General features: G+C 49.1%; 1 protein-coding gene across 1 annotated transcript; it reads left to right on the top strand.

The window, feature by feature from the left end:
* Positions 1-4,214: 4,214 nt before the first annotated feature.
* Positions 4,215-12,484, top strand: UBE2B (ubiquitin conjugating enzyme E2 B). Its single transcript, XM_086470893.1, has 6 exons — positions 4,215-4,314; positions 7,857-7,937; positions 8,636-8,661; positions 9,719-9,808; positions 11,172-11,260; positions 12,033-12,484. The coding sequence occupies exons 1-6, from the start codon at positions 4,271-4,273 to the stop codon at positions 12,159-12,161; spliced, it is 459 nt and encodes a 152-aa protein (XP_086327019.1). The 5' UTR covers positions 4,215-4,270; the 3' UTR covers positions 12,162-12,484.
* The last annotated feature ends 615 nt before the right edge of the window (positions 12,485-13,099 follow it).

Genomic DNA, 13,099 nt, shown 5'->3' with positions numbered 1-13,099 from the left:
TTCATGTCTCTCATTGTGGTTTTAACAGATTTTTCTGATTTCTTGTGCAATATTTTAATGGCCACTGTCTGGCCGTGTCCTTGTGCTTGCACTTCACTGTTGTTCCTTACTTCCCCTCCCGCTTTGGCAAGGATCTTGAACACCCTCATCTGATTTTATTTCCTCATGGAAGGGCAAAAGTTTTAATTAATTTCAGGCAAACAGAGTTCTTTAAACATCTAGAGCGTGTTTCAAGAGGAGTAACACCTGCAAACAGCAGCCCTCATGCTATCCCAAACATTTCTCCAGGCCCTTGAGGCTCCCAGCTTCTCAGTCCTGCTGGTTTTAGACACACACTGGGACAGACAGGAGCTTTACACTCATACACATCCACAGAGGCATCTCCAAACCCGCTTCTGAATACGTGCCGCTTAAAATGCTGAATGAAAATGTTAAATAAAATAAACCACAGCCCTATCTTCTAGAAAAAAAAAAAAGAAAAAAAGAAAAAAAAAAAAGGTGCGCCCGGCCTGGGAAGGGCCCAGGTACCTGCGTTATCACCCTGGTCCGAGAGCGGGTAATGGTAGTTCTGGGACGGCCCCGCCTGCGGCCTGGCCTGGCCCGGCCAGCAGCGCGGCGTCCTCGGGGCCGGTGTCTCCGGGGGGCTGCGGAGGGGCGGTCCCCCAGCACCCAGCGCTGCGCTGAGGCCTCGGCCGCCGCTCCGGAGGGGACCGGGCACCGAAGCCGCCCTCCTCGCCTCTCCCCTCCCCGCCGGGCTAGGCCGGGCCTCCCGCCCCGGTTCTGCGCCGCCAGGCCCTGCTGCCATGGCAACGGGCGGGGCGGCGGCGCGGTGACGTCAGACGCACGGCTGGGCGGGGCTCCTGGGGCTCCCCCAGGAGGGCGCTTCCCGCCGCCGCTCCCCCCTCAGCCGCAGCCGGTCGTTAAACGCGTCTCGCTCGGGCGGCCGTGGCTGCTTTTGCCCCCGCGGGTTGTGGCGTCAGGTAACGGAGGGCGTTTAGCAGCGCTGGGCTGGTGAGGGGGCGGCTGCTGCCCCCCGGAGGCTCCGGTCTTTGCCGAAATAAGTGAATACGCCCGTGAAATCGGAGGGAAATCCTTCAGAGCCTGGAAAACTCCTGCAGCGGGTGGCTGCGTTGGGCCTGTGGGGAGGTGGCGTCCCTTGGAACGAGTCCGGTCGGGCGGTGTAGGGGAGGGCGGGAGGCGCGGTGGCTCTGGGGTTCTGCTCCTGTGGGGGGTATGGCCTAAAGAGCCTCATTGAGGCACCGCCGGAGACTCATCATCAGGAGTGCCCTGTCAAAGTGAGAGCGATAGGATGAGGAGGTCCATCCAGGGATTTTTTTCTGAGTCTAGTATTTTCCTTGAAAACTGGAGGTGGGGTTGGAGGCAGGAGCAGGCGCTGAGGAGGCCTGGGGACTCTGGAAGGTGGGCTGGGAATTGAGGTACGCTTAAAGTAACGCCCTTCAATCGATGAGCTGGGCGGTCCAGAGGCTGCTTCTGGCTCTGCTGCTGGGTGGGTTAAATCAGCTCCATAATTCTTCTCTTTACTGTGGCTCCACTTAACTCTCTCCTATATTGGTGCTGAGGATGAGCAAATAAATCATTTCTTTGCTGCATGACCTGGGGGATTATCTTTGTTTCTAAGTGCCTGGGGAAGAAGGGTCATCTCTGAAGAGCAACGTGGCATGGCATGGCATGGCCAGGTGTCCCCGTGTTGCTCCTCAGCAGCTGCTGCAATGAATGAGAACAAAACCAGTTTCTAACAGGTGACTTGGCTTATTCATTTCCCTAATTTTAGAGTCTTGGGCTTGGCTGATGTTAGTATGAATAACCCTTCCCAGAGGGACACTGCAGCATGAGAGAGTGACCTGGGGAAAAAAAAAAGAAGTTGTTTAGGAGGATGGATTGTTTTAAAAAACAGAGCAGCCAGTAGTTTGCTTTTGCTGTTACTTCTCGGGCTTCTCATCTCGTGATGGGACAAAGTTACCTTAGAATTGTTTGGGGTTTGCAGAATGCTACACAAACACATGATTATTTAATCTCACATTACAGACATTTAATCTATACATTAATCTTCCTCAAGATTAATATAGAATGTGCTGCAAAATGCTACCCTTTTATTTAATGTAACCCCCTATCAAATATCATTTTGGGGAAAAAAAGGGACAAAAATGAACTTGAAACAACTTTCAGATCGGTTGTTACATCTATTTCAGTATGATTCAAGAAGTTTGGAGAAGGAAAACATTCATGTTCTAGGCTGCACACTGCGTAAGGACTTTTTCCAAGTTTTTGAAGCACTGTTACAGTGGAGAGTTTTAACAGTTGCACAGAAAAAAAAACCCTCAGGACACCAAATAAAAAGGTTAATTCTGACATTGTTGTTTCCACCTGGCTCTGGAAGTTGGTGGATTACAAGTATATGATAAATTAAAAACATCTAAACTAAAATACCCATAGTGAAATTAAACAGTAGTGGCAGTGATGCATTTGAATTCATTAAGGAAGGAAGTGCTGGAAATAATTATCAGCAGGTGTAAATATAAAGCCGTCAATTAGTGCAGATTTCATTTTGAGACCTATTAAAGCACCTTCATGAGGGCAGAGCCTCTCCTTTAGTGTTGCAGTCGGGACTGATTTTTTTGAAACTAGCTTGGGATATAGTTAACTTCATTTTAACACCTACATGTGCTTACAATCACAGAGCAGGAATTGCAGGAGGAAAAAAAATCACTATTTGAATTAATTAATTTTATTTATTGAAATTTATTAACAAAACTACAAGCCACCACGGTGTAACTGCCAGGTGGGGTTAGAAATAAAACCTGCCATTAGGTAACGTCAACACGCTGTTCCCCGGCGGCGCCGGAGAGGAAGAAATTCCGTCGCTGCCGGGATGCTGTTGGAAAAGCTCCCAAGCCGGGTGGAAACAACAGAGGATCTCGGCCGTAACTCTTGTTTGGGTTTGGGTTTCTGGCTTTTCCCTGTGCAGGCACTGGCTGTTGCCCTGCGGGGGAGCTCTGAGCGTGGGGGGCGTCCGGAGTGACTTTTCGGAGGGTGGAGAGCTGCCCCTCGGGGAGGGGATGCTGCTTAATAGTGAAATTGTTAAACCGGTGTTAATTATTTATACAGGTCCAAGCTTGCGCTTGTTTTTTACAGTCTGCTTTCTCCCTTACGAGTTAGCTGGAGCTAAATACAAACTGTACAAAGCTGGAGGAGCGGCAGCGGTATGTGGAATCAAAATATCTGTGTGATGGCAGGAGGAATGGCCAGGAGAGAGGGTCGCTTGGTGGGAACTAGTGTGGGGAGTAATGTTTTACTGGCTGGGGAATGATCGTTTCTTGTTCCCGAGCCTCTTCGGAAAGCTTGCTGCCTTGCAGGATCGGGCTTTGCCTGAATTTCCCTGCTTCTATCTCACTTTTAGCGCCCGAGTATTGTCACCGAGGTGGGACGCTGGGTTAAAAAGCGTTCGGAGTGCAAGTCCTTGCCGGGCAGAACCCTGACCTGTGCGATGTGCCGGTGCCGAGCAGCGCTCGGGTCGGTCCGTGTCTGAAATCACCCCTGTCGGGGAGTGCTGAAGCCGTTGGGAGCTTTGGGCCGCGTCAAACCCAGCATCGCTGCTCCGGGAGCCGGGGGCGAAAGGGCTGGGCAGAGGGTGCAGGTGAGGTTTTTTGGAGTCTCGTGGGGTTCCGACCTCCTTAAAACCAGCTGGAAGGAAAACAAGGGGGGCCACACGCCATCGCCCGGGTCCGAGTTGTGGGGCGAGCTTCCAAGGCTCCGAATTCGCCCATGGCTTCAAGCAGATCTGTTGGAGTCATGGGACTTTAAATCGAAACAAAACCAAAACCGCCACCAAATTCACCTCACCTCCCTGGTGCCCCGCTGCCTCCTTGCAGAGCGTCAGCCCGGGGGGTACAAACATTTCTCCACCACGATTTGCAACCGCCTCCGTTCTCGCTCACGCCGGTGCTGCTCCCTCGAGCCCCCCGCCGTGTTTCGGGCCGCGCCGGCACCCTGACACCCCCACATTTCCCCCCCCCCGCGGTGCAGTGGGCCGGCCCGGCGCCGTTCCCACCTCCCCTCCCCTCCCCTCCCCTCCCCTCCCCTCCCCTCCCCTCCCCTCCCCTCCCCTCCCCTCCCCTCCGCCGCCCAGCGACGTCGGCCGGCCCAGCGGCGCGGCCCGCCCCCCGCGGAGGGAGACGCCATTGCGGGTTGTTTGTGCAAGCGGCGGAGGGAGGCGGCGCTGCAGCTGCGGACTCTTTTCCCCGCGGCGATCATGTCCACCCCGGCGCGGCGCAGGCTGATGCGCGACTTTAAGAGGTGAGCGGGGACACCCCCCCCACACACACCTTCCCGGCCTCGCCGTCCTGCGGGGCGCGGGCACCCCGCCCGAGGGGCCGGGGCCGGCCTGGCAGCGGGGGAAGCGCCGCCGCTGCTGCCCGGGCAGAGCCGTCCGGTTGCGGGCCTGACCCCGCCGGGGCTCCGGCTGCCCCGGAGAGGGGAGGGGGCCAGGGCATGGGGCAGCGGCAGGGCTGCAGGGGGGCCGCGGCGTGTCCTGGCTCGTCCCCCCGGCCCCGCTTCTTTGTGCTGGGGACGGGGGCTGGCACAGAGCCCCCTTCCCCGGGTCCTCCCCGGTGGGGGCGGCGGGGCAGGGGCGCGCTGCGAGCCAGCGGCTTCCCCCGTTCCCCGTCCCCCGGGGGAGCTGGGGGGGGGGGGGGGGGGAAGTGCTGTGGGGAGCCCTTCGGGGAGGCCGCCCCCATGCCTGCCGGGGGTGAGCAGGGGCGTCCCGCGGGGCAGGGCCGGCTTTGTTTGTGCTGGGCGCCCCGGCCGCCCGCCTCGCCCGTGCGCCGACGGCTGGGGGCGTCTGAGGATAAAAGTTGAAGCGGTGCCTTCGAGAGAAGGGCAGCCCCCAGCCTCCCCGGGAAGGGCCCGGGGCGGGGGAGCCTCCCTAGGAGCAGCACCCAGCCGGGGGGGCAGGTGGGCTGGCGGGGTTAGGGGCGAGTGTCTTAGGGGTGCCCTTGCCTTGGAGGGGCCTGGCGGTGCGGGGCTGGCCGAGAGTTTGTGCTGTGCTTCCCGCTCCCCCTCCTCTTCCTCGCACCGAAGGTGTTTGGCCCAGTTTTCTGAACAGACCAAGCAGAATTTAGATGTGCTTTGGGGCTTATTGGGTTGGCGGTCTCTCCGAAAATAAGTGCAATTCGGGACGGACGGCTGAAGATGAAGCACAAAGAATTAGCAAGCGCTCCATTTGTCTGTGTGTAGTAAAAAGCAAAATGTCCTTTAATGTTTTTATGTGCATGCTGTTCTGTCTAAGGTCTTCAGTCATGAGGAATCTGTCGTATAATATATACAAACTCCTAAAGAAGCAGTTATTAGTTGCACTCTTTTAAATATTAATGACTGAACCACAGACTCTAGAATAATTTATTTCCAGTCTGGCATGTAAGCATGCTTAGAGAGTGTGGCAAAAGGTGGGGGGGTTCTTTTGTAAGCTTTACAATATGTCGTGTGATTTCTCTGGACTGGAGTCGCTCATAAGTTGCTGGAGGTGAGTCAGCTTTGATAGTGTCTCTTTTTTTAGCGTAGCTATGTTATCCCAGTGCCTGAAAATACATCAGTAAACAGTTGATGCATATTGTGGTTGCTTTACGTGACTGCATGTAAAGCTGCAGTGGTAAAAGCCTGGTTTGTGAATCTACAAAAGCTGGATGTTTTTGAGATGTGGAGCCTACCTCTTCTGCTGTGTTTGGGTGTTGGTGTTTGCTAAGTGGGTGTTGCTGGATTTCTGTTCGAATCAAAACAGGATATTCAGTCTCTTATTGTGTTCGGTTACACCGATTACATGAACCAGTGATTTTTTCAGGGTGAGGAACTAAGCAATTTTTCAGGATTGCAACCAACCATGGTTTTAATGATTTTATGAATCTTAGTAATTTTGAAATTTAAGGTGGAGAGAAGACTTTAAAGCTGTGGAAAAGTGTAACCAAATAAACACAAAGCACATAAAAGTTATTTATCAAATATATGACAACTTTAATACCCCAAAACTTATGCAACTTTTTCATGTATTTTTTTTTACTTTTCTACCGTAAGTTACAGTTTTCTGTAGCCTTATGTTACTTGTACCTCCCTGAAAAAGCAGATCGTGAGCTGTGAACTCTGATTCACTTTATTAAATATAAATTCCTTTTGCATAGTGTGATTGTCAAGAACAGTGAAGAGAGAACAGTTGAACAGATTTTCTATCTCCTCTGATTTCTTTGACTAAGCCAACAGAAAAAATAAGGGTTTGGGTTTTTTTTTTTCCTGTTACAAAAGGGGCTACAAATACTACATTTTCCCTAGCTGTTAAAGATTTCCAGGCCCTGTGTGGATCAGTCTAATTTCCAGTCCTTGCCACAACCTTTCCATAGTTAGGCCCTTCAACAGCAGGGTACACGTGAGTTGTCAAACCGACCTGAAACCGAAGCCACCCTTCAGGTGCCTTTGTCAGGCGGAATGCTCAGGCATTGTTGTTGCCCTGCAGCCTGGCTGTCGCGGAGGAAGAGGTCCCGTTCCTGCTCTCCCTGACCAAAATAGTAGGTGGTTTGTGCTGTTGATACTCAGCTGTCTGAACTGCGTGTGCTTGAGAGCAGGGGTGTAAACACAGAGCTCAGAGGGGGTCGGAGCCGCAAGCGGAGCGAGCCCTGCGTCTGGGCTGTCTCTGCAGGGCAGCGCCGGGGCTCAGCCTCCACGTCCACGCGGGGTTTTATCACCGACTTGGGCCCTGCAACGCAGGAGAATGTCCTGGCTGCGGGCCGGGGTCAGCGCTGAATAAATCGGCCTTTGCCTGCCGATGGTTAGTCAGGACTTGTCCCTTGGTCTGCAGGGCTGTCGGTGGCGGCTGGCTCCTAACAGTGTGCTGTGATGTGGTCGAACGACACGCTGATGCTCAAGAATTGCTTCTGAAGCAAGGGCAGGCACTGCATTTTCTCTACTCTTGCATAACTCAAGAGGCTGAGAGTGGGTAGGAGCTGCCACTGAAGGGGTTTGATCAGGGAAATTGCTCATCAGGCGGTGGGGGCTTGTTGGTTCAGGGTCTGAGGGGATCCTTAAGCAGAAACATCGGCATGGAGAAGGATGGGCAGAAGGAGAGGATCCTCTTTGGTTGCAGTGTGTATTTCTGTCTGGTCCAAGTTTGTGTGGCTTTCAGTAAGTGACGTGCTTTTCCCTAGTCCAAGGATTAAGGAACTAAAAATAATGTAAAAAGCTTTCATGATTACTTTAGCGATAAACACATTTGTTTAACTGTGAAGAAGAGCAGTACCCAGGTTTTCCCCTCGCTCCCTTTTGAAGCAATCAGCTTGCCAGTCAAAACAGGCTTATACCAAATTTAGCCACATCACGGACATGGATCCGGGAGCGCAGGAAAAGCTCCACTGACAGTCCCTCGCCCTTGGTCCCAGCAAGTATGTGTGTGTCACTGGCTGCTTTTCAGCTCCTGTTTGGGGCTGCGATTTGTCCTCTTCTTCATTGTGGCAGCCAGCAGCAATCGCTCTTTCATCGTTCACTGGGTGGGACTGTAAATCCCGGCTGTCCGTGGTGCTTTAAATTATTCTTGGAGTTAGTGTTTTGCTCCCTGCACACTGAATCGGACCTGTTGGGCTGTTGCAGCGTGTTGGTGGAACACATGAGGAAATCCTGATGTGCATCATCTTGTAGGCTGCCCTGTTGGAGCACTGGTAATCTGCCTGTAATGCTTTGTGTACCCTGTGATTTGGAATGAGAAAATATTTCCAAAATCTGGATATTACTGTTAAATTATACTCGCAGACGGAAGTATTTCATTTATATAAGGCATGTAATTCTATATTTGTAATTCTTAGATTGCAAGAAGACCCTCCTGTGGGTGTCAGTGGTGCACCATCTGAGAATAATATAATGCAGTGGAATGCAGTTATATTTGGGTAAGAGTTTTTGATCGCTATAAAAGTCTATATCAAAGAGCTAAATATAACAAAACTCGGGTTCTGTTTTTACAATTATTCCCTTCATTTATATCCATAAAGTCAGCCAACTTAGAAAAATGACCAAGTGTGCTGTTGCGGAAAAGAATCTGTTTTCAGGGGTAATACAGAATGCTCAGGAAAGAAAAAAAATTTTTAATTTCATATTTTTTTGTTAAATAAAGCTTGCATATGGCTTAATAAATAGGTTAGAGTGTGTAGGAGTGGGGTTATGAAAAAGCGGGGTTCCTCTTTAAGATACATCAGAGCTGCATGTCCCGGACGTTAAATCCGGCTGTACTGGCGGTGTTGGGTTGATGCCCAGCAGGAGAGGGTGCAGGTTCTGTAGAGCAGGAGCTGGCCTAGGCCCCTCTCCCAGAACGGAGGCACCCTTGCTAGCCATGTGCTCGTTAAATCCCACCTAGTCACGTGCTGGCACATGTCTTGTTGGGGCTGATGATAAAGGAGATAGCCCGACTGGCAGATTGACTGTGGGAAGGTGTCTTAGATACGACAAAGCTCTCCAGAGGTTGCCTCTGGATATTTAAATTGTTGCCTCTACCTACATCTAGGGGAGGATGAGGAAGAAGATACAAATTTATTGTGCCTGTTTAGATAATGATCATTTCTAACTGGAGTTTGTTTTTAAAACCTTTCAGGCCAGAAGGGACACCTTTTGAAGATGGTAAGCCACTAACTTTTATATCCTCTCTTCTCCTTATAAATATGGCCAGTATTAACGTTGTTCTGCTTTGAAAAAATAATAGATGTTATCTGTATATCGTTTGGAACCAACTAAGCAAGCAGGTGAAGGAATAAGGTCTTGTTTGGTATAAAAATACATATTTTGATGTAAGCAGTGTCTTGTCATAGTGGCTGATGGTTAGTTAGAAAGCTATGAAGCGATGCTTATGGCAAGACTTGTTTGTACATAAACACTAGCGCTTTTAGTGGGGGAAGTTGCTCTGATGCTGCCAGATGTGTTTTCACATCTCCATAGCTAAGCTCAACAAGACAGCATGCTTTTCTGGTTTCATCTTTGTGGCGTGTTTGATTCATCTCTGTTCTCCTAATAAAGAACAGGTGGAAACTCATGAATTGTTCTGAATATAGAACTGGGTGAAGGGGAGGGAATACCGAATATGTACATAAACATGAAAGTTGGTGTGTAATGAACCTCCCTTAGACATATGAGGAATAATGAGTTTAATAATTACAGTATTATTGCAGTGATCAGCAGCAGATGGGTTTTTTCTCTGCATTGGGCTGGAGGAGTTACTGTAAATTGCTCACTGATCCATGGTAAAAGTTTTCGGTGAATCATTCGTGAACTCCAAAGGCTGAGATTGCTGCTGATGAAATTCCAGTGTTTCTTTGCTGGCACCACAGTGCCGCCCTAATGAAACACCTTCAAGTCACCCAAGTCCGTGGAACTGGCACGGTGGGACACAGAAAAAGGGGGGAGGGCAGTGGGATAATTGCTGTTGGATCTACCTGCCTCTGCCGTGTATGCAGTGAGTCACCAAGCTTCTACCCACCTGCTGCTGCTGGGTTTCTTACTGTCGCTCAGTAGGAGTTCCAGAGTTCCCTGATCAGTTGAAATACAAGAAACCAGACTCTGTTTGTTTGTTTAATGGTGAGAAGACATACTGATCATGGAGCACATAACTTCTGTTGTAAATGTTCCTGGAGATGTTCTTTTGTTGTTAGTTATCTGACTGTGTTTATGTTTGTTTGGACAGGTACTTTTAAACTAGTAATAGAATTTTCAGAAGAATATCCAAATAAGCCTCCAACTGTTAGGTTTTTATCAAAAATGTTCCATCCAAATGGTGAGTACATCATTTTTATTCAGCTATGATACCCATTAAATATTATGGTGTGGTCATGCATTCTACAAAGCTCCTGAATGCTTAACAGCTCTCCATCTCTCTTCATTGCAGCCTCCTAAGTAGATGGCTGGGACAGCAAGTACTCGATGAAAAATTAAGAATTATGATGCTATTAAGAAGCAGCTCTCTGTCTCTTGCTAATCAATAGATAGCCTCAGCAGCAAAGCGTGTGAGCATTTTCAGCAGCAGCTGCACTTAGGTTGGCTCAAAGAGGCGATGCTGGTTGCATATTCCTGCACCCTTCTGTTTAACAGCAGTCGGGAACTGGAGCAGGGAACTGGTTGATTTCTGTTGGGTGAGACTTCAGCCACATCCCTCCCTTCACTGGGTTCACCAGTACTAGTGCGAGGAAGAAGGTGGGAACGCGCAGTGGCAGGGGAGGTGGCTGACCCGAACCGAGTGGTGTGGGCAGCTCGATGAGAGAGGGTGCCACGGTTCCTGCTCCAGCACTGGATAGGTTTTATCCCGTTATTCTCACATGCAGAAGACCCAAACCACGCCTTTTGCTTTTCCAAGCCCCTCTGGTAGCAAAGGGGGGTGTAGATTCAATTTAGGGGTTGAAGTGTAAGGCCATTTGAGCATTTCTTGTAGCTTGAGCTCCCCTCGAACAGAGGCCGACCTTGGCTTCAGCTCTGTGACTTCAGACAGTGCTGTCCAACCGCTCCCCTGTCGTGTGGCATGCAGGCCGGCCTGCCTCCAGCAAGGTTTTCCTAATTTGTCGGGGTTTATTGGCACAAACAAGACGACGAGGGTGTGAGAGTTGGAGTGACGAGTCTGTTTCATGCGGGCTCTATTAAGGCTCCTGATGGGTGTCCAGGCAGAAGCAGGATTTCAGGCACGCTTTTCCAATATTTTCTGTTCTCCGCCTTGGGGCGTCGCGTGGGGAGTGCAGAGTATGTGAGAACGGGGCGGGAAATCCCGCTGTTGGTGCGTGGTGGCTGCGAGACCCTCGGCTGGCGCGGTGGGTTCCGCTGGGCTGCTCGCTGGGAGGCCTCTCCTCTGTGTGCACATGGGCCAGTGACACAAGAGGAGCAAGAAACCAAGTCTCCCAGTTCCTGCCCCAAAATCTTTAGACCTTCCTTCTTTTCCTGTTCAGTGTTCTGTTACTTCCAGTAATAGATATCCTTCACAATGCGAGGTGTCAAGCTACAGAAGATGGAGAGATGTAACTGCTGTTCTCTTTCCTAAAGCCTCGATTTAAGCCCAGACTGAATTGGAACAGTAACTCTGCCTCGAGCAGCGTGTAACAAACTAACTATGAAATAAATCTGAGAGTTTCTAACCAACATCTCTGTGTTCACAGTTTATGCGGATGGCAGCATATGTTTAGATATTCTTCAGAATCGCTGGAGTCCAACGTACGACGTTTCATCTATTTTAACTTCAATTCAGGTAACTTTGCATCTGGTTTAGCAAATAACTTTGTTCCAGAAGGCACAGCTCAGCGATGAGGGTAGCCAGGTATCTGTCTCAGGGGGGACTTCAGCTACTTGTGAGCCAAGCAGTAGCTTTTTAGATCAAATAAAGGCTAAGTGCTGACCTACGTAACTAGTAATTTTGAGCTACAAAACTGCCATTATATGCTTTTATCAGGAAAACAGTTACTGCTTTGGATTCCTTTTTAACTGTTTAGTCAAGCTGGGACATCAGATGTAGAAATTTGCCTTGTATTTGAAACACGAGCCTTCATCGTGAAGCTTTGCCCTGTGAAGTCCCAAAGGAGACAATCCTGCTGGAACCTGCTTTGCTGGCAATAAGTATCGATGGCCTCGCACAGCACAAACGTGCACTTTTCTCCCGTGTGATTGTTTGTATTTTTCTGCAGTTTCGTAGGAGGCGTCTTAAGCCCTTCTTTAGTCCTGCCTGACAACAGTAGTGTAATTACCAAATCACCAGTTAGCACCAGTTAGCAACACTGGTAACTGGCCCAGATGACCACGTACCTGGTTGGTTTGTGAACCCAGAGGTGTGCGCAGCGCAGTGCGTAATTTGAGGCTCAGTGTGTAATTGTGGGTTTAACTGGGTTTTTTTTTCAGTTAGGCTCTTCTGAGTCATGTCTGCCTCCTGAAACACGTGATGGCACAGGTTTAAGTTGATTTTTCCCAGATTTGGCATGTGTTGGTTTGTCTCATGTTTTGTTTTCCTTTTTTTTTTTTTTTTACAGTCTCTGCTTGACGAACCTAATCCAAACAGCCCAGCAAACAGTCAGGCGGCACAGCTCTATCAGGAGAACAAACGTGAATATGAGAAAAGAGTTTCAGCGATTGTCGAACAAAGTTGGAATGATTCATAACAGCTGCTTTGTTTCTCTCCGTCCTCATAATCCTTATGTACAATTTAACTCTCAATAGACAGGCTACCAGAAATTTCAAGTGCCACTGTTCTAAGAATTTGCATCAAAACTCATTTGCAAACAAAATTAAGCCCTCCAGTTTAGGAAACTTAAAAGCTTGTGTATCTTGATTAACGTACTTTTTATTGCATGGTATGAACTAAGTTATTGCTACATAAATTTGTAATATATCCTGTTTGTATTTTTTTTCCAAGTGTATAATGTTGGTGTGGAGTTTTCATGACAGAATATACACATTTTGTAAATCTGTACTTTTTCAAATATCGAATGCCTTATTTTTGAATTCTTTAGATTTTTAAATTGGAGAAAAAGCACTTAACAAAGTTTTTTATATATAAATATTTCATGTAAAACTGTTAAATACATAACCTTAGTGCAAGACATTCTGCTCACTCTGTATCTCTTTCAAAGGGCTCATTTTTAGTCCGTTTTTCCTTTTGGCCCGTGCTGATTCTACCGTGCACTTTACAACCAGAGGAGTTAATCCATGATGTAACTGTCTTCACTGGATGTCTCTGCTTCTGCACCAGAGCTTAACTTGATTGTAGGTGTCCTCAGTTGTACAAGGAAGAGAAGTACCGGTAGCTGCCAGCTCACAAACAGCAAGGGGAAACAGGCAACGGTTTTGCTGAAAGTCCCGCTTCAAACCAGTGGCAGAGCTGCAAAGAGGACCTGATGGGCAGCCTTGGTCATACTCTGTTCTAATAATCTTTGTTTTTCAGAGAGATGGTATTTTACCAAGTTGTAAAATGTTGTCATCTGAGCCTGTCCTGTATTCACACACTGATACTGTCATAGAGTTGTGGCTATCTTCAGATAATGAAGGAGGTGTCCCGTTGGTTTCCCTTGGGGGTAGGGAAAGAATGAACCAACAGAAG

The sequence above is a fragment of the Leptosomus discolor genome, chromosome 10, assembly GCF_034619465.1.
Source record: "Leptosomus discolor isolate bLepDis1 chromosome 10, bLepDis1.hap2, whole genome shotgun sequence".
Classification (NCBI taxonomy): domain Eukaryota; kingdom Metazoa; phylum Chordata; class Aves; order Leptosomiformes; family Leptosomidae; genus Leptosomus; species Leptosomus discolor.
Note: the sequence above shows the minus strand (reverse complement) of the source record. Positions and strands in the feature narration are given on the sequence as shown.

Excerpts from the sequence above, each read along its gene's own strand:
- UBE2B (XM_086470893.1), top strand. The coding sequence starts at position 4,271 with ATGTCCACCCCGGCGCGGCGCAGGCTGATGCGCGACTTTAAGAG. Across the intron at positions 7,938-8,635 it reads TGGAATGCAGTTATATTTGG|GCCAGAAGGGACACCTTTTG; the intron begins GTAAGAGTTTTT and ends AAAACCTTTCAG. Across the intron at positions 8,662-9,718 it reads AGGGACACCTTTTGAAGATG|GTACTTTTAAACTAGTAATA; the intron begins GTAAGCCACTAA and ends TTGTTTGGACAG.